The sequence below is a fragment of the Dipodomys merriami genome, unplaced genomic scaffold, assembly GCF_024711535.1.
Source record: "Dipodomys merriami isolate MVZ:Mamm:240054 unplaced genomic scaffold, mDipMer1.0.p SCAF_16, whole genome shotgun sequence".
NCBI classification, from domain to species: domain Eukaryota; kingdom Metazoa; phylum Chordata; class Mammalia; order Rodentia; family Heteromyidae; genus Dipodomys; species Dipodomys merriami.
The window spans coordinates 8546504-8566975 of record NW_027202937.1 but is presented as its reverse complement, the minus strand read 5'-3'; the positions used below and the strand labels follow the sequence as shown (position 1 = coordinate 8566975).

General features: G+C 43.3%; 1 protein-coding gene across 3 annotated transcripts in view; it reads left to right on the top strand.

Moving 5' to 3' along the window:
- The window catches only part of Mapk14 (mitogen-activated protein kinase 14), a 63402-nt gene that overhangs the window by 31172 nt on the left and 11758 nt on the right, over window positions 1-20472 (top strand). For 2 of the 3 annotated variants that reach the window (XM_070023885.1, XM_070023887.1), the window contains exons 4-9: window positions 3047-3158; window positions 3802-3831; window positions 4259-4306; window positions 6897-7011; window positions 7877-7948; window positions 17574-17653. In XM_070023885.1, coding sequence (XP_069879986.1) covers window positions 3047-3158; window positions 3802-3831; window positions 4259-4306; window positions 6897-7011; window positions 7877-7948; window positions 17574-17653 — 457 coding nt within the window. The remainder of the gene's footprint in view (window positions 1-3046; window positions 3159-3801; window positions 3832-4258; window positions 4307-6896; window positions 7012-7876; window positions 7949-17573; window positions 17654-20472) is intronic. The other variant, XM_070023886.1, reaches the window with a different exon arrangement.

The following is a 20472-nucleotide window of genomic DNA, read 5'->3' as shown; positions in this document are numbered from 1 at the left end:
ATCAGAGTCTCACGGACTTTCTTGCCTGGGCTGGCTTTGAATCTCAATCCTCATATCTTAGCTTCCTGAGTAGCTAGAATTACAGGCGTGAGCCACCAGAACTCCACTTTTTTTTCTGTAGTCAAGATTTTTTATTACAAAGGAAAGAGTTATGAAGAAAACCAGCTAGTTTTTACATAGAATGAGCATAATATTTCTACCAAGATAAAAAAAAAACAAACACATAAAACCCAACACCTTCCGAACCTAGTCACAAGCATCAGTGAAGAACCCCACTTTGATTTTCACTTTTCAAAAGAAGTGCTCTGGCTGGGCACTGATGAGCAAAAGAAGCACAGGGACAGTGCCTAGTCCCTGAGTTCAAGCTCTAGGACTGCTACCAAACAAAATAGAGCTCTTGGGTAGAGTCACCACTGACTTCATAAAAACGGGGTTCTCTAGGACTAGGAATGTGGCTTAGTGATAGAGTGCTTGCCTAGTATATATGAGGCCCTGGGTTCAATTCCTCAGTACCACATAAAATTAATTAAAAAAAAAACTGATTCTCAAAAGAATCAAATTTTTTGCTGTTGGAGGTGGTGGTCATGAGGCTTGAACTCTGGGCCTGGGCACTGTCCCTGAGCTCTTCCGTTCAAGGCTAGTGCTCTAGCACTTGAGCCACAGTGCCACTTCCAGTTTTCTGGTGGAGATAAGAGTCTCACAGACTTTCCTGCCCCGGCTGGCTTTAAACCATGATCCTCACCTCTCAGCCTCCTGAGTAGCTAGGATTATAGGTATGAGCCACCAGCACTCGGTCTTCAAATTTACTCTTTAAAATTACCTTTAGAATTTTCCCTTGCCTTAAGGCAATGTAGACATATACATTTTTAAATTAGGGAATACTAACATATAACCTTAAAGTTAGAGCTAGGCTGGGTGTTGATGTTCTTCACACAGTGCAGCTCTACAGGGAAATCGTGATAGGAGGAAAAAAGTTCTCACTTCCTCCTGGAGGAAGAAGCACCTATGTTAACATTAAGAGTCAGCCTGTGTAATATTGGTCTGGTCTTTATGTTCCCATACTGGGTAATACAGTAATGAATAGGTTGAGGCATTATGAAAGTCTAGGGTTTCTGGGGTGAACCTGTTGGACTTGAATGTAATCATTCCTCATCTTCCCGTGAAAGGAAGGATTAATAAGCAGTACCACACCCGTGGAGAGTTCTTTGGTGCCTCCTGCTTCCTTCAAGGCAGACGCAGGAATATTGTCAATGAACAATATGCTTTTATTAGTCACTTGAGGAGAAAAGGAAAATGGTAGCTTGAAAATCTACATATAACTCCTGTTTTAGAACCTATAGCACGGCAGGTTTACAAGGGAACTAAAAATATAATGATGGATTTAAACATTTAACATACTTTATTATGGCTATAAAATAATTGTTTATACTTGTGTTTATTTCTCTTAGAAGAAACTTTTTGGCTGGGAAGTTGGCTCAGTGGTAGAGTGCATGCTTTGCGTGCATAAGGACCTGGGTTCGATTCCTCAGCACCACAGAAGCAGAAAAAAAAAAGCCGGAAGTGGTGCTGTGGCTCAAGTGGTAGGGTACTAGCCTTGAGCTGAAGAGCTGAGGGACAGCATTCTGGCCCAGAGTTCAGGCCCCACAACCAACAACAACAACAAAAAAAAAGGAATTTTTTTTTGGGGGGGGTAGGGGGAATCAGGTCTAGGGCTTAAACTCAGGGCCTAGGCACTGTCCTGGGCCTTATTTTGTTCAAGGCTAGTACTCTACCACCCTAGCCACAGCCTTTTCTGAGTATTTTCTTAGAGATAAAAGTCTCACAGCTGGGCGCACATGGCTCATAGCTGTAATCCTAGCTACTCAGGAGGCTGAGATCTGAGAATGGCAGTTCAAAGCTAGCCCGGGCAGGAAAGTTCATGAGGCTCTTATCTTCAATAAACCACTAGAAAACTAGAAAACCGGAAGTGGCACTGTAGCTCAAAGTGGTAGAGTGCTAGCCTTGAGCTGAAGAGCACAGGGACAGCCCTCAAGCCTAGAGTTCAAGCCCCACAACCGACCAAAAAAAAGGAAGAGTCTCACAGACTTTCCTGTCCCAGCTGGTTTTGAACTGGGATCCTCAGATTTCAAACTCCTGAGTAGCTAGGATTACAGGCATGAATCACCAGCACCAGCTTAAAAAAAAAAATAGTGCTAGGGCTGGGAAGGTGGCTCAGTGGTAGAGTGCTTGCCTCACATACATGAGGCTCTGGGTTCGATTCCTCAACACCACCTAAGCAGAAAAAGCTGGAAGTGGCACTGTGGCTCAAGTGGTAGAGTGCTAGCCTTAAGCTGAAGAACTGAGGGACAGCACCCAGGCCCAGAGTTCAAGCCCCATGACCAACAAAAAAAATAAATAGATAAAAAATCAAAATAAATAAATAGTACTAGAGTTTGAACTCAGAGCCTTGTGCTTGTTAGGCAGGCACTCTATCACTTGATTCACTCTGCTATCCCTTTTTACATTGGTTACTATTAAGATAAGATCTTGCTTTATGCCTGGTTCAGTCTGGATGACAAGCCTCATATTTGTGCTTCCCTGTGTAGCAGGGATGACAGTCACATACCACCATCTCATTGGTTGAGATGGCAACTTGCAAACATTTTTTGCGCAAGCTGTCCTCAAACTTCGAGGCCAAATCTCTTGCCTTCCAAGTAGCTAGGATTACAGGCTTGAGCCACTGCTTCAAGCCTTCATTGAAAACCTTTGAAAATTTTATGAAGACAAGAACTTTTTAAGGGCTGGGAAGGTGGCACAGTGGTAGAGTGCTTGCCTTGCATGCATGAGGCTCTGGGTTCGATTCCTCGGCACCACATAAGCAAAAAAGAAAAAACCAGAAGTGACGCTGTGACTCAAGTGGTAGAGCGCTAGCCTTGAGCTGAAGAGCTGAGGGATAGTGCCCAGGCCCAGAGCTCAGGCCCCACGACCGGACCAAAAAAAACCCCAAAAAACAAAAAAAAACTTTTTAAACATTTGTATCACTGTATAACTTTCCATTCACTTCTAGGTATCTGGTGACCCATCTCATGGGGGCTGATCTGAACAATATTGTAAAATGTCAGAAACTCACGGATGACCATGTTCAGTTCCTCATCTACCAGATTCTCCGAGGTCTAAAGGTATAGACAGAGAAACCAATTCTCTTTTTCCTTTCTCTTCCTTCTGTCTAGGCATTAGAACAAAGAAGCAAAATTCAAACACACGAAATCACAAGGAAAGAACACAGTGTAACAAACGGTGGTCTGTCAGAAACTACAACTATCTTAACATGGCCAACCTTGCTTCTTTGTGTTTCCCAAGTGACATCATTTCATTCTAGCCATATATATGATGTATAAATATCTAGGAGCTAAGGATTTTTTACTTACCATATTAAAAACTAGTAACTTTGTAATATAATGATGTATCTGGTCAGTGTAATGCTGAAGTGTTAACAAACTCAAGAAGGCTATTTTAATTGTAGCAGAAGAAGATAAATTGTGTCCTAAAAATCAAGCCATCTTTAATATCTAACAGCTTTGAGTCTTTATCGAGGTTCAGACAGTCAAGCAATCCTTGAAAGCTCAAGTAGGCAGAGTTGAAGGCTGTGGAAATCATGACTGTGAATGGACACTGTATTGCTAATTGTAACTGTCTTGGCTCCTACTGTGAATAGTTGTAGGTCCTTATTGTTTCATGAAAATGTGCTATAAATTTGTTCTAGAATATTTATAATTGAAAGTTGAAAAGAACTTACTTGATGGACTTCTTTCTCTTTCGCAGTATATACATTCAGCTGACATAATTCACAGGGTATGTATTATGACTTCAGTTATTATTTTGGGAATATGAGGCGGAACTAGAAGAATGGCACCCAGGGCTGACAGTAGCTCACTGCCCAGCACGCATGAGACTGTGAATAAGTTCAATTCCTAGTACCATCACCAAAGAAAACAGAATAACTTTCAGCCAATCTTAATTTAAACATACTTTTAGCCATTGGAATGTTGACCAGTTGCAGCTCTGCTCTTTGTTGAGATTGACTGAAGAAAGTTGCAATTTCTTTAAAATTTTATGCCTAGTTAAGGCTAAGTAAGTTTGCCTCTAGGCTGAAGATGGTCTGATGATGTGTGGATAAATAAGGTCTTCCTTTGATATGTGGATCCTCACTATTACCTCTAGGGAGAGGATTGTCATTGAGGATAAAGTCCAGCCTGTCCTCTCTGTACTTGCTTCCTAGGACCTAAAACCCAGTAATCTTGCTGTGAATGAGGACTGTGAGCTAAAGGTAAGACCAAGAGGGAGACAGTGGCTGTGGTTTGCTTTGCCTACAGATGATTCCTGTGACTAATCAGGCCGACTTTGATTTGTCTGAAAATTCATCCTGAGCAATAGCAAATTTCAAATGTGTTTTTATTTTTTTAATTTTCACTTGTTCATGAAATTTTCTTTAAGTAGTTGTACAGAGGAGTTTTGATTCAACATCTTAGTTTATGAACACAAAGCATCTTGATCAAGGCACACTTCTAGATTTAAGCCATAAACTTTTAGGTGAAACTGTGGAATTTAAACCATAGACTGAGTAAGCTGCTTCAGTGACATTGAAAGTGGCATTGAGTGGTTTTTGGTTTTATTTTGAGTAAAGTTAAATTTGAGATGTAATATAATAAAGGAAAATTGTAGTCTGGATGTCAAGCATTCCTGAAGCAATAATTACTAGATTGTTTAGGTTAAATTATTTAGGAAAAATGGCCAAAAACCACTCACTGAAATAATTGAAATAAGAGATAAGTAAGCCGGGGCGCTGGTGGCTCACACCTGTAATCCTAGCTACTCAGGAGGCTGAGATCTGAGGATCTCGGTTCAAAACCAGCCCAGGCAGGAAAGTCCATGAGGCTCTTATCTCCATTAACTATCAGAAAACCAGAATTGGCACTGTGGGCTGAAGTGGTAGAGTGCTCACCTTGAGCTAAAAAGCTTAGGGACAGTGCCTAGGCCCAAAGTTAAAGACCTACACAGTCAAAAAAAAAGAAGGAAAAAAAAAGATAAGTAAACTATGTGTAGAAGAATAGAGTTCTAGAGCTGTTTTGTCTAATGCTCCTTTTTTAAATAACTTTGTTTATCTTTTTGAGATAGGGTCTTACTGTGTAATCCTAATTCAGGCTGGTCCACAACTTAAGATCATCCTGTCTCAGCCTTGCAGGGATTACATGCCTGTGCCACCTTAACTTTTTTAAAACAAATAACATACAGTAAAATGTGCTATTTTAAGTGTACCTTTGACAAGTTTATATATCTTCCTAACCATCACAATTATAATTGTGCTAGGGATGTAGCTCAGTGGCTGTGTACTTGCCTAGCCTGCATAGGTCCCTGGGTTTGATTCCCAGCAGTGCAAAATAAACACACACTTGGGCTGGGAAGGTGGCTCAGTGGTAGAGCGCTTGCCTTGCATACATGAGGCCCTGGGTTCGATTCCCTAGCCCACATAAGCAAAAAGAAAAAAAGCTGGAAGTGGCGCTGTGGCTCAAGTGGTAGAGCGTTATCCTTGAGCTGAAGAGCTGAGGGACAGTACCTAGGCCCAGAGTTCAGGCCCCACGACCGGACTCCAAAAAAAATTAAAATAAAATAAAATAAACATGCACAAATACACGCGCGCACACACACATGCATACACACACACACATTTTTTTGTTTTGTTTTGCCAGTCCTGGGGCTTTAACTCAGGGTCTGGGAGTTGTCTCTGAAACTCTTTGTGCTCAAGGCTAGAGCTCTACCACTTGAACCATAGCACCACTTCTGGCTTTTTATGGGTAGTTTATTGCAATAAGAGTCTCATGGACTTTTCTGCCCAGGCTGGCTTCAAACCACAGCCCTCATCTCTCAGCCTCTTGAGTAGGATTACAGGTATGAGCCACCAGTGCCTGGCCACATATTTCTTTTTTAAGAGCCAGGTATCATGGTACATGTCTGTAATAACCCAGAACTCAGAAGATGGAGTCAGAAGGATCTCCAGGTTAAACCCAGCCTTTGTTACATGGTGAGGCCCCATTTTTAAAAAAGTTTTCCTCCTATAAATTTTTTACCTCTGTATCCTCAACCCTGGTTGCAAATAACCACATATCGTTTTTTAAAAAACCCTATAGATTAATCTTTCCAAAAACTTATACAAATGAATCATATAATTTTATGTATCTGGCTTTTGTTTAGAATTTTCTTAAGCTATATTATGTGTTTTAGGAGTCTTTTCCCTTTTGTTGCTGAGTAGTATTCCATTTGATAGGCATGTCAGAAATTGTTGCCCATTTATCTATTAGGGAAATTTGCTTTATTTCTGGTTTGGGGCTCTGTAAAGCCATTAAGGACAAACTTTATGTTTTTATGTTTTTATTGATCCAGTAAATACCAAGGAAGGATACTTTTGTTTTGCTTATAATTTTCTAAAGTTCTTATAATGTGTTTACCATTCAATCTAAGTTTGGACCCCAAAAATCTGTTGATGAAAATAATAGCCTCCCCCCTCTATACAGTATTTTCACAGTAATAAAAATAAATAAATAAATAGAAAATAATAGCCTCTTTTTTGTGTGGGTTGGTGGGGGGGGGGTGAACTCTGGGCCTGGGCACTGTCCCTCAGCTCTTCAGCTCAAGGCTAGCACCCTACTACCTGAGCCACAGTGCCATTTCCAGCCTTTTCTGCTAATGTGGTACTGAGGAATCCAACCCAGGGCCTCATGTATGTGAGGCAAGCACACTACCACTGAACCAACTTCCCAGCCCAATAGCTTCTTTTTAAATAAAGCAATAGAGACCTTCCCTGCCTGCCCACTCTATGAATCTTAGCATTTGCTTATTCTAGTGCCTGATTGTCTTCTTAGATTCTTGATTTTGGACTGGCTCGACATACTGATGATGAAATGACAGGTTACGTGGCCACCAGGTGGTACAGGGCTCCTGAGATCATGCTGAACTGGATGCATTACAACCAGACAGGTATTGCTTGTTCTGCTTACCCAGGGCCTTGTGGTTTGGATTTCCCGGCTGCTGATTGGTTCTCAGAGATGGCAGTGGAGGAAGCATCTTCCCTTAGTGTTCTTTTCAATAACTATCAATAGAAACTGTTTCATTTGCTCAGATGCTGAAACAGGGCTTTTTTTTTTTCTTAATAGCTTTCCAACTGTCATTTAGCAGTTATGTTTTTATTTGAGTTTTCAACAAAACTTTGAGTGCTTCTGAAGCCAGTAGCCCATTAGTTTTATGTAGGAGAATGCACTATTCTATAAATAAGAAATTTTTACCTTGTTATGACTTTGACACCTTTTATGGGGTGTCAAATATTGAGTGTCTTAAGTTTATTTAGTTCTATAGAAATGAGACGTGATTATTGTTTAACTTCAGTTGTCTTATGTAATGATTGTCTTGAATATTCCTCCTCCTCCTCCTCCTCCTCCTCCTCCTCCTCCTCCTCCTTCTTCTTCTTTCTTCTTCTTCTTCTTCTTCTTTCTTCTTCTTCTTCTTTCTTCTTTCTTCTTCTTCTTGTGCCAGTACTGGAGCTTGAACTCAGGGCCGCAAGCTCTTGGTTTTCACTCAATGCTAGTATACTACCGCTTGAGCCACATCTCCACTTCTGGCTATTTTACTGCTTTATTGGAGATAAGAGTTCCTTGGATTTGTCTACCACACAAATCCAGATCTGAGATTCTCAGATTTCAGCCTACTGACTAGCTAGTATTACAGGTATGAGCCTCTAGCACCCATCTTAGCTTGAATATATTTCACCTTCAGTGATGGTCCTACTGTGACCAAGTATAATAACAGTAACCATTTATGTGCTTTTATTTCTCTTTAATTTTGCCAGTGGATATTTGGTCAGTGGGATGCATAATGGCCGAGCTGTTGACTGGAAGAACATTGTTTCCTGGTACAGACCGTATCCTTTATAAAGTTTGTTTCTTCTGCATATTCTGGTGTCCATGGATTTGTATTGGCTTTACTTGTCTGTAGAGAAGCTCTCAATTTTTTGCTTTCATAATCTAGATATTTTTTATGAGTTCCTCCCCTCCTGCTGGGTTGTGTGCCTTTCTAAAAAAGAGACTTCCGTTTATTTTTTGCAAGCTGGAAAACCAAGCTTAAAAACCCTGTGTGTGTGTGTGTGTGTGTGTGTGTGTGTGTGTGTGTGTGTGTGTGTGTGTGTGTGTGTGTGTGTGTGTGTGTGTGTGTGTGTGTGTGTGTGTGTGTGTGTGTGTGTGTGTGTGTGTGTGTGTGTGTGTGTGTGTGTGTGTGTGTGTGTTCATGTGTTCATGTGGTTGCCAGTACTAGATGCTGTTCCTTAGCTTTTTCACTCAAGGCTTGACACCCTGCCACTTGAGCAACAACTCCACTTCCAGCTTTTTGCTAGTTAACTGGAGATGAGTCTCAAAGATTTTCCTGCCTGATTGGCTTCAGACTGTGACTCTCAGATCTCAGCTTCCTAAGTAGCTAGGATTATAGCCATAAGCCACTGGCACAGGGCTAAAAAACAAGACAAAACAAAACAAAAACCCTTCTTTTGTATGTGTGTGGGGGGGGGACAATAAGGTTCTTATTGGAGTAATCTTCCTATAGCAGTTCTGACACCCAAGTGTCTACATGTCCTAGACCCCAGTGACAGGTTTAGTGGATTTATGCAACCCGTAGTGAGCAGACACCCATCTATAAATCAAGGGTATCTTGTGGTTGAGTTTGGTTTATGTACTAAAAAGGCTGCGTTGTGTCCCTGCAGTGACAGGCCTGCTGTCTTGTTGAGTTTGCTTTGTAACAACAAGTAGTAAAAGCAAGAAGGTCACCATGTCATGTGCGCACGCGTGCGTGCGTGCGTGCGTGCGTGCGCGCGCGTGTGTGTGTGTGTGTCCGTCCCAGCACAACTCTGTCCTGGGGTAGAGCCAGTCCCAGTGTAGTCCCAGACTTGTTCTCTAGGTCATGGTCTAGCTTAGCCCTGTACTCCCTGCTGTATGATTAGGAAATGTCAAATGTCCTCAAATGTGGCTTTTCACTCTCTCATCTGCTCCACTTACAGAAGGTGGGTATTTATGTGAGAGCCTTTACATGTGTGCCTACAGTTGGCTTGGGCGGCATCTGTAAAATTCAGCTGACTGGTCTGCAAATGGTTTTGTTTGGGCCACATTTCCCTCTCTACAATCATGCTTAAATATCTTAAGTGCTGGTGTAGCCCCATACCCAAATAAATTCAGGAATTGAATTGATCAGCCAGAATGTCAGTTTACTGTGATGTCATGGTATCTATCCATGTTTTCTATTCTGAACATCTCCTAGCTAGAGATCATAGACTTCCCTCAGAAACTGAAACACCTGCTCCTTAGGGAAAGCTAAGGTGTTCCTGGACATTATGGGATCCATGTAGAGTTCAGCCATTCTACCCTCCCCCCCATATTCACTCACTTTTTTACTAACCCCTACTGCTGTATTTTGTTTGTTTAATGCACAAAATTTCTCCCTTGTCCTTTGTTTTATTTGCCTTATCGCTTTCCCTTAGCAGTTGGCTGCATATCTACATTACAGTCCAAGTTGAGAGGATTAGGGGAAATTTGTAGCTCCCTTGTTTTGCCCTCTGGAGCAGACATTTTCCTGAGGCTGTCCTCTGCCCCTTCTCCTTGCTGTATCTGGAGCTCTCATTTGGACAGTCACAGACTCACATGCCTGCATAGGCAGTGATAGAGAGACAGATAACACTGCATACTGCAATCATACTTACTGGGTTTAGATCTTTGCTCCTTCCAGCTGCAGGTCTTTAAGCAAGTTTAAAAACAAACATTTAGCCGGGCGCTGGTGGCTCACGCCTGTAATCCTAGCTACTCAGGAGGCTGAGATCTGAGGATCGCGGTTCAAAGCCAGCCCGGGCAGGAGAGACCTGAGACTCCTATCTCCAATAAACCACCAGAAAACCGGAAGTGGCGCTGTAGCTCAAGTGGTAGAGCGCTCGCCTTGAGCTGAAGAGCTGAGGGACAGCGCTCAGGCCCAGAGTTCAAGCCCCACGACCGACCAAAAAAAAAAAAAAAAAAAAAACATTTATGGGCTGGGAAGGTGGCTCAGTGGTAGAGCGCTTGCCTTGCATGCCTGAGGCCCTGGGTTCGATTCCTCAGCACCACATAAGCAAAAAGAAAAAAGCCGGAAGTGGCGCTGTGGCTCAAGTGGTAGAGCGCTAGCCTTGAGCTGAAGAGCTGAGGGACAGCACCCAGGCCCAGAGTTCAGGCTCCACGACCAGACCAAAAAAAATTAAAAACAAAAACAAAAAACATTTATGTGTATGTGGGTTTTGTTTTTTGTTGCCAGTTCTGGGGTTTGAACTCAGGGCCTTGGCACTGTCCCTGAACTCTTTTGCTCAAGGCTAGTACTCTACCACTTGAGCCACAGCTTCATTTCTGACTTTTTGGTGGTTAATTGATGATAAGAGGGTTACAGACTTTCCTGCCTGGGATGACTTTAAACTGTGATACTTAGATCTCAGCTTCCTAAAAAGCTAAGATTACAGATGTGAGCCACTGGCGCTTGGCCATTAGTAAGTTTCTAATTCATTAGAGGGAATTATGTTCATGATGTCACACAGTCACCACCTCTGCCTATTCTTTTTTTTTTGGGGGGGGTGTCGGGTCATGGGGCCTGAACTCTAGGCCTGGGCGCTATCCCTCAGCTCTTCAGCTCAAGGCTAGCGTTCTACCACTTGAGCCACAGCACCACTTCCAGCTTTTTTTTCTGCTTATGTGGTGCTGAGGAATCGAACCCAGGGCCTCATGCATGCAAGGCAAGCGCGCTCTACCACTAAGCCACCTTCCCAGCCCATCTGCCTATTATGATTACAGAACTCTTCTGGTCTAATAATAGTGTTCATAAGAGTAGTTTTGTAAAGAATTCAGCCCTTGTCTGTAGGACTGACTAGGTGTATCAGATAGAGGGAAGACAGAGAATGTCTTCTCTGGTGTACTGCTAACTTATTTCAGATGCCATCGATTTGAAATGATTCAGAAACACATGATTTCCCAGGCTCACTGCAACCTAAGGAAGCAAGGAAATGAGTCTCAGAACCCTATTGCATCAACTGCAGCTCTGTCTCCCAGAGATCACAGTCTTGCTTTGTTGTCCTGCTTTCCTGTGTAATAAAGTAAATTAAGTGAATTTCCTACATGTGTCAAAGCATGCCCTGCTCTCATTTGCATTGAACTAGCGCTCTTACTACTAGTGCTCTTACTTGACTGGAGGACTGGGGGACCATTGTGCTACAACCCACTTGCCTTCCACTGATGGCCTGCTCAGTGGATGAAATTAGCACGTACAGTTACTCATTTCTTCTTCCCATCTCTTCCAAACTTGTTGTGAAACAGTTCAGACACGCTTCAGAACAAAGAGTAATAAATGACCACCTGGGTCCACTCTACTCAGATGAAGTGATAAAAAGGTGGGTAGTTGAACCAAAGCTTCTGGAGCGCCCCCTGTGGTCATATTTCATGGCTTTCAGTTGTTGGTTTCAAATGCTCTTCTCATTTTCTTCTCTTCTTCCTCCTCCTCACCCCCCTACAATGCTGAGGTGGAATTCAAGGCCTCGTGACTGCGTGTAAGCACTCTATCACTGAAACAGAATTACCTCTCCAGTCCTCTTCCTCATTTTTACAAAGTGATTTCACTCTACATACTAAGCCTTAATAAATGTTGGTAACTTTAGAATGTATATTTCCAGAAAAGGCTAAAGTTCTTGGGTTTATTGACAAACCTAAGGTGCCTTACTAGTTGTGTGTGCGTGCGTGCGTGCGTGCGTGCGTGTGTGTGTGTGTAACTGAAAATCCAGAAGAGAAAGAAGTAGGCTGGGTTTCATTGGAGCTCATCCTGTCTGTCCCTACGAGCTTCTCTACTCTGTGTGGATCTAGTTCACTGGGAGCTGCTGCTCTCAGGCAGGTAGGTCCTGCACAAGGTCTATTGCTCATCATTAACTTTGGTTCATAGATGCTTCTGAGGAGTTATTAAGATACTAAAAGTGACCAAAATATCCTTCTTACCTTTCCCTCCAATTATCCATTGTCCTTTTTGTTTTTTTTCCTTACCTCTTCATTCTAACTACATTTTGCTCTTGTTTGAGAGAACTTGATTTTAAAAATAATCTTCAAGGCCAAGCACTGATGGCTCATGCCTGTAATCCTAGCTACTCAGGAGGCTGAGATCTGAGGATTGCAGTTCAAAGCCAGCCTGAGAAAGTCTGTGAGACTCTTATCTCCAATAAACTCAGAAAACCAGAAGTGGTGCTGTGGCTCTAGTGGTAGAGCAGTAGCCTTGACCTGAAGAGCTGAGGGACAGCGCCCAGGCCCTGAGTTCAAGTCCCATGACTGACAATAATATTACTACTAATAATATTCAAGCCAGGTACCAGTGGCTCCTACCTGTAATCCTAGACACTCTGGAGGCTGAGATCTGAGAATGGTGGTTCAAGGCTAGCCTGGGCAAACAAATCTGGAAGACTTATTTCCAGTTAACCAGCAAAAGACTAGAAGTGGAAATGTGGCTCAAGTGGTAGAGTACTAACCTTGAGCGAAAAAGCCAAACCAGAGCACAATTCTATGTTTAAGCCCCAGTACTGGATGCACATGCACACAACAAATTTCAGTCCAGATCGCCATTTTCTATATTTGTTATATTTTTTTAAAGGGGGGGGGCTGGGAAGGTGGCTCAGTGGTAGAGCGCTTGCCTTGCATGCCTGAGGCCCTGGGTTCGATTCCTCAGCACCACATAAGCAAAAAGAAAAAAGCCGGAAGTGGCACTGTGGCTCAAGTGGTAGAGCGCTAGCCTTGAGCTGAAGAGCTGAGGGACAGCACCCAGGCCCAGAGTTCAGGCCCTGCAAACAGGGGGCTGGGGGGGATGGGGAGAACTCAAGGGGAGGGGGCGTTATGATTCAAGTTTAAAGCACAGTAAATGGACCTTCTACCCAGGGGTAAAAGGAGGTTACATCTATTAGAAAAGATGGCTTGCTATGGAAATAGCTTCTTGTCATATTGCATTAAATTTTGCTTTGTTCTACTGCTATTGCTGCCTGAAACTCCTCCTGGCTTATCTGCCCGGACACATGGTTGTGGCCTTGCAATACCTGGTCCTATTGAAAGACTGGGCTTGTGTTTAGCTGGAAATGCAGCTTTCGGGGAACCTAGGGTTTACATACTTTGGCTTCCTTTATTCAAATGCTCTTAGCAACTAAGCAGATTTCTTCTTTATATCATGCAGTAACTAATCTTCAGAACCCTGGCTGCCATACTGTATCAGCCCTGCCCAAAGCCCTTACATGCTCACACACTGTATCTGCCTACTTTTCTTGGTGTGAACACTTCGTAGCACTGTCTGCCTACTTTTCATGGTGTGAACACATCAGGTGGGGTGTTTGAGACTTCTGTCAGGCTCAGTAGTAAATGAAACAGCTTTTTTGGAACAATTTTTGGGTGTAAACTTTCATAAAATACGGTTTTGAGAGCCAGGTAGATTGAATCAGATTGAGAAGCCTATGGAAGTATGTCTTTTTCAGAACAGCCAGGATTTACCAAACTACTCTATGGATGATGTTACCTGCACTCAAAACTGAGTGGGAACCGGGTGCCAGTGACTCACACTTGTAATCCTAGCTACTCAGGAAGCTGAAAGCTGATGATTGAGGTTAGAAGCCAGCCTAGGCAGACTCTTCATTTAACCAAAAGAAAGACACACCTGGAGGTGTGGTTCAAGTGGTAGAGCTCTGGCCTTAGTGAAAAAGCCAAATAAGAGCTTGAGGTCTTGAGTTCAGGTCCCAGTACTACTATAAAAAATTAAGCCAAGAGCTAGTAGCACCTGCCTATAATCCTAACTATTCAGGAGGCTGAGACCTGAGGATCGTGGTTCAAAGCTAGCTGGGATAGGAAAGTCCGTAAGACTTTTTATTTCCAATTAACCACAAAAAAGCCAGAAGTGGGGTAGTGGCTTAAATGGTAAGAGTGCTAGCCTTGAGCAAATAATTTCAGAGACAGCCCCAAGCCCTGAGTTCAAGCCTAGGAATAGCACAAAAATAATTTTTTAAAAAGCTGGGCACCGGTGGCTCACGCCAATAATCCTAGCTACTCAGGAGACTGAGATCTGAGGATCGAGGTTCAAAGCCAGCCCGAGCAGGAAAGTCTGTGAGACTCTTATCTCCAGTAAACCACTCGAAAACTGGAAGTGGCACTGTGGCTCAAGCAGTAGAGCATTCGCCTTGAGCTGAAGAGCTCAGGAACAGCGTTCAAGCCCTATGACCAACCCTCCAAAAAAAAAAAAAAAAAAAAAAAGATGGGCTGGGAATGTGGCTTAGTGGTAGAGTGCTTGCCTAGCATGCATGAAACCCTGAGTTTGATTCCTCAGTACCACATAAACAGAAAAGGCCAAAAGAGTGCTGTCCTTGAACTAAAGAAGCTCAAGGACAGTGCCCAGTCCCTGAGTTCAAGCCCAGGACTGGCCAAAACAAAATAACAGAAATGATTTGTAGGAGTTACTTAGACAAACATCTTCTTCTGATTGCCAAATTAGGTGAAAGACAAAAACACTATGATAGAAGAATATTATTAGGAAAATAAATGAGAGAATTTTCAAACTCAAGATACCCAGGAAGAGCTTGTGGAAGAGTTCTTGTTTGAGCAGGGATTAGAGGGTCAATAACAAGGGGAAATGCTTGGTACAAGGGGGGAGAGAGAGGTGTGGGTATTTTCCTTTTAACTTAGGAGTGTCTGAAAGTTGCTGTGAATCGAAGCACTGGGTGAGTTCGGCATTCATAGTTTAAGGCAGATTCAGAAAAGTTTGATTCCAATCCCAGAGGGCTGTGAGTATGAAGCTGAGTAACTGAGGCTTGTTCGCCACCCATATGGAGAAAGGTATGGAGTGTGACCCTCGTGATGGGAGCCACTGAGGTTGGTTCCCATGAGTTTGGGCATCTGGGAGGCCACTCAATAGTTTCTGTCTTACAGAGTGGATGAGACTTGACTTTCCTGCCAACTAGTCCAGAGTCACTAAACAAAAGTATCAGTCTCTACTGCTTTATTTTATAGGTCAGTTTTGATTCATATAGGATGACCTGTTAAGGATTTAAATAGTTTAGTTTTTTTTTCTCTTGTGTGATACACTCTATCTTGTGGGAACTCTGTGAAGGAACTAATTTGTGTAAATTGAGTACTTTTAAATAAGCTAAGAAGATTATTTTTCTTTGTAGGTCCTTGGGGCTTGAACTCTGGGCCTGGGCGCTGTCCCTGAGCACTGTACCACTTGAGCCACAGTGCTACTTATGGCCTTTTTGAGTAGTTTATTGGAAAAAGAGTCAGACAGAGTTTCCTGCCCAGGCTGGCTTTGAACAGTGATCCTTGGATCTTAGCCTCCTGAATAGCTAGGATTACAGGTGTGAGCCACTGACATCTAGCTGATTCTTCTCTTTTAGAGTAAGAGAGTATTCATCTTGCCTCATTCCTGTTCTGTGCCCATGAACAATATGCTTTAAGAAATGTTTCTTTTAGCCGGGTATCAATGGCTCGCGCCTGTAATCCTAGCTACTCAGGAGGCTGAGATCTGAGGATCCAGGTTCAAAGCCAGCCTGGGCAGGAAACTCCATGAGACTCTTATCTCCAGTAAACCACTCAGAAAACCGGAAGTGGTAGAGTGGTCTCATTGAGCTGAAGAGCTGAGGGACAGCGCCAAGGCTCAGAGTTTAAGCCCCATAACTAACAAAAAAAGAAAAAAAGACGTTTCTTTTATATTCTTAATTTTGAAATAACATGTTAATGCACTTGTTTCTAATTTATTTCCTGAAGAATATAGGTGTTTGGCTCTGGGATGGGGTTTTGCAAACTTTTTCTTTACTTTTTTTCTTCTGTGCTGGAACTAGGGCTTCAACTCTGGGCCTCACATTGTTGTTTGGCTTTTTTCCCTCAAGGCTAGCATTCTACCATCTGAGCCACACATGCACATCTGGCTTTTTGCTGATTAATTAGAGATAAGAGTCTTTAGGATTTGGGGCTGGGAAGTTGGCTCAGTGGTAGAGCGCTTGCCTTGCATGCCTGAGGCCCTGGGTTCGATTCCTCAGCACCACATAAGCAAAAAGAAAAAACCCGGAAGTGGTGCTGTGACTCAAGTGGTAGAGCGCTAGCCTTGAGCTGAAGAGCTGAAGGACAGTGCCGGGGCCCAGAGTTCAGGCCCCACGACCGGACCCAAAAAAAAAAAAGAGTCTTTAGGATTTGTGTGCCCCAGGTGGCTTCCAACCAGGATCATCAGACCTGTTTCCTGAGTAGCCAGGATTACAGACATGAGACTTGGTTGCCCAGATGAATACTTTTTTTCTGGCCATGGAACTTGAACTCAGGACCTGGCACTGTGCCTAAGCCTTTTTGTGTGCAAGGCTAGCGCTCTACCACTTGAGCCACAGTGCCACTTCTGGTTTTTTGAGTGGTTAATTGTAAATAAGAGTATCATGCTGGGGGCTGGGGGCTGGGGGCTCATGCCTGTAATCCTAGCTACTCAGGAGGCTGAGATCTGAGGATCTCGGTTCAGAGCCAACCTGGGCAGGAAAGTCCGTGAAACTCTATCTCCAATAAACCACCAGAAAACCGGAAGTGGCGCTGTAGAGCGCTAGCCTTGAGCTGATGAGCTGAGGGACAGTGCTCAGGTCCAGAGTTCAAGCCCCATGACCGACCAAAAAAAAAAAAAGGTATCATGAGGACTTTTCTGCCTTGGTTGACTTTGAATTGTGATCCTCAGATCTCAGCCTCCTAAGTAGCTAGGATTACAGGTGTGAGCCACCCATGCCTATATTCTATATTCACTTTGCCTTTGTAAGATTTAAAACTGGTGTGTTCTGCTTCTTTGTGGAGCTCTGGAAAGAACATACAGTGAGAAAGCACCCTCTGCTGGCCCACTGCAGCAGTCGTAGGAGGGAGAAGTCTCTTTAGGGTGTGTGGAGGGGGCAGGCTTTGGGATCGCCACAGGCCTCTGGACTGGCATGTTTCAAGCTCTTCAGGTTAGGCCTTAGGTGAATAGTCACAAATAGACTGCATGTCCCTAGCTGCTGTGCTCTTTTTTTTTTTCTTTTCCTTTCTGTAGCCCTCTGCTTGCCAGCACTCAGTATGTGCCAGGTCCTAGTACTTTGATGGAAGGTGAGGAGGTATGTATAGGCTGAGCCTCTGGACTAAGTGGAGACTTTGCATTTTCATCTGCCATCTTTGGCAGCTAAGCTCCAGCCAAAGTCGCTTCATTTTACTGATTGGTGATGTTGACAGATGCACAAAATGAATCCTAGTTGGTACATTTGGGGCAACATTTTGACTTTTGTACAGGGGTGCATGTCCTCCTTAAATGACTGTTCTGCAGAAGGCTTGACTAGATGAGTTCACCTTATTGGCTTGGTTTGGGATTTTAAACTTGTTGGGATGTTTTGTTTATTTTGTTATATTTGTTATGGTTTTGTTGTTTGTTTTTATTTATTCATTTGTTTGTTTCTTTCATTTTTATTTGTCCCAACATTTTCCTTTATAGTCTACCATTAGATATTGATCAGTTGAAGCTCATTTTAAGACTCGTTGGAACCCCAGGGGCTGAGCTTTTGAAGAAAATCTCCTCAGAGTCTGTGAGTTGATGCTTTGATTGTAATTACCTGCCCTGTGGGGAGTCTCTGCCACTTGCCTTCCATCCTTCTGTACTTTGACCCTGGTATGTTTGTAAGCACAAGTGCCCTTTGTATGCTGATGTCTGAGATGAGGTATATGTGTGTGCGTGCGCGCATGCGTGCTTGCTTGCATGCAAGAGTGTGTTTTGTTCTTTTTTTCTGGGTATGTAATTGGATCTCAGGAACCTCTGTTGGGCAGTTATAGCCCAGAAAATATGAATTGGAAAATTGTGCCTTTATTCCTCATGTCCTCACTACATTCTCCCAGAAGTTTCATGGACAATGAGCGTTTTTTGCTTTCTGGCTGGTGCTGGATCTTAGCACATGGGCTTCCCCATCAATTAATCTAACCTCATCCCTAAAAGAATGAAATGTGCATCATTTCCATGCTCCTGTTTCTCTCCCAAAGTCACTCACTTTTTGCTGTTGTAGAACGGACACACATCCAACAAAGTATTTGTTCACCCTAGGGTTTCCTCTCTTCCCAGCCCTCAGACCACTCAGGAAATACCTCTGCTCCTGGTATTTCTGCAGGAGAGTGGTGTTAAGTCCTTCTTATGAACTCCAAGCTGAGTAACCTAAGGAAAGGCTGTGGAACTGGTGCCTTTCTGCTCCAATTCCTGTAAGCAGGGATTTGGAAAGGGGCCCCAGGCAGGTGACTCTGGCTTACTTTGACAATGACTTCCTGCTGTTGATCATTTGCTCGGGCCAGAGCCTTGAGAGGAACTACAGAAGTCCAGCCTTTCTCCTGCCCCACCCTGCAGTTGGATAAAAAGGAAAAAAGTGTGCAAGCTCCAGCTGCGTCTTCCTGGATTCCTAACTGAAAGGCTCCTTTGCCCAATTGGGAAGCCAGCTGTGTAGTTCGAGGCAGGCATGAACAGGTGGGTTTAGTGGTTCATCACCCCCCTGACAAAGAATACCATCTTTGGTGTGCATCTCTTAGAAGGACCACACAGCTCAGTAATGTCAGTCTCCAAGCTGCAGAACTTCAACAAAGGGATGTTCTGGCTCTATTTTGTTTGTTTTGTTTACTTGCTTAGGATAAGGAGGCCGAAGCACAGGGACACAGGACTTGCTGGAGTCATGCTGAGTCATTTGGCAGAGTGAAATAGAGCTAGATTCCAGATGTCCTAATCATCTCATGGGGCTGTGCACTATTTTGAGAGTCATTGTCAGAAGTATTGACCACAATCTCCATCCAAACACTCCTTTTCTTTTTCCTTCTGAAGTACAGAAGCTGGGTTAGTGTGAATCAGAGAAGATAAGATGCCAAAGAAAGACGTGAGGTTTTGTTGTTGTTGTTATTGTTTTTGCCAGTCCTCGGGCTTGAACTGGGGCCTGAGCACTGTCCCTAAGCTTCTTTTTGCTCAAGGCTAGTGTTCTAGAACTTGAGCCACAGCACCACTTCCAGCTTTTTTCTGTATGTGGTACTGAGGAAATGAACCCAGGGTTTCATGCATCCTAGACAAGCACTCTACCACTAAGCCAAATTCCCAGCCCAGAATGGGTTGTTATGTTTTCAAAATATTTTGGCTTAGGACTGGGATGTAGCTCAGTGGCAAAGCACTTGCCTAGCAAGTGCAACGTCCTGGGTTTGATCCCCAGTACCAAAAAAAAAAAAGACAAAAATATTTTGGCTTAGATTTGCCAAAAGGACAAGGGCCAGAAGGAGGGTTGGAAAGAAGCTCAGTTAATTAATGAGTGGTGCTAATGAGACTGGGAATAATGGCCTCCTTCGACCCAGCCATCTGCCCTAGAGATGAGAGGTTCCAAAACACAGGATGGTTAACCTAGTGCATACCTGTCATTAGTCCATCGTTTGTGTTTAAGGAAGAAATGGTGTTGGGTACATGAGCTAATAAGGAGCTGACTTTATCTTATGGGAAATGGGCACATCATATATTTCAACAGCTTCCATACAGCACTGGGCATTATGGAATTAGCCAGAATAAAGAATATACTCAATACAGTATTGAGTACAAGAAGAACAGAATGAATTTCCCCATTTAATTGTGGCAAGTGGATAAAAACAGTTTTATTTAAAAGTGCAGCCAAGATTAATTTACTGTGAATGACAGTGCCCAAGTACCTGTTTATTTTTATTTTTTATTTATTTATTTATTTTGGGTCCGGTCGTGGGGCCTGAACTCTGGGCCTGGGCGCTGTCCCTCAGCTCTTCAGCTCAAGGCTAGCGCTCTACCACTTGAGCCACAGCACCACTTCCGGCTTTTTTCTTTTTGCTTATGTGGTGCTGAGGAATCGAACCCAGGGCCTCATGCATGCAAGGCAAGCACTCTACCACTGAGCTACCTTCCCAGCCCCAAACCTGTTTATTTTTAAAGTACTCTGGGAGGCAGAAGCAGGCACATCTAGAGTTTGGGGCAAATCAGAGCTACATACTAAGAATCTATCTCAAAAAAGCAAGGGCTGAATGAGAGATTGCTTGTATTCACAAGGCTCTGGGTTCCATCCCCAGCACACTGGGGGGGAAAAAAAATCTCATGATGTGTGGAATATGGATGGAGAAATAAAACCAGGTGAGTAAAATTGCTCAAAGATTTTAAATGTTTGAAACATAGTAAACATAAAGAATAGGTATTTTTTAATTGTTTTTATTATCCCTGAAAAGCAATGACTAGTAACCCCAGCCTGCATTTGTAACAGGGACATTCTGAGTAAGGAAATACAGCCAAGCTGGGTGCTGGTAACTCATACCTTTAATCCTAGCTACCCAGGAGGCTGAGTTCTGAAGACCACAGTTCAAAGCCAGCCTGGGCAGG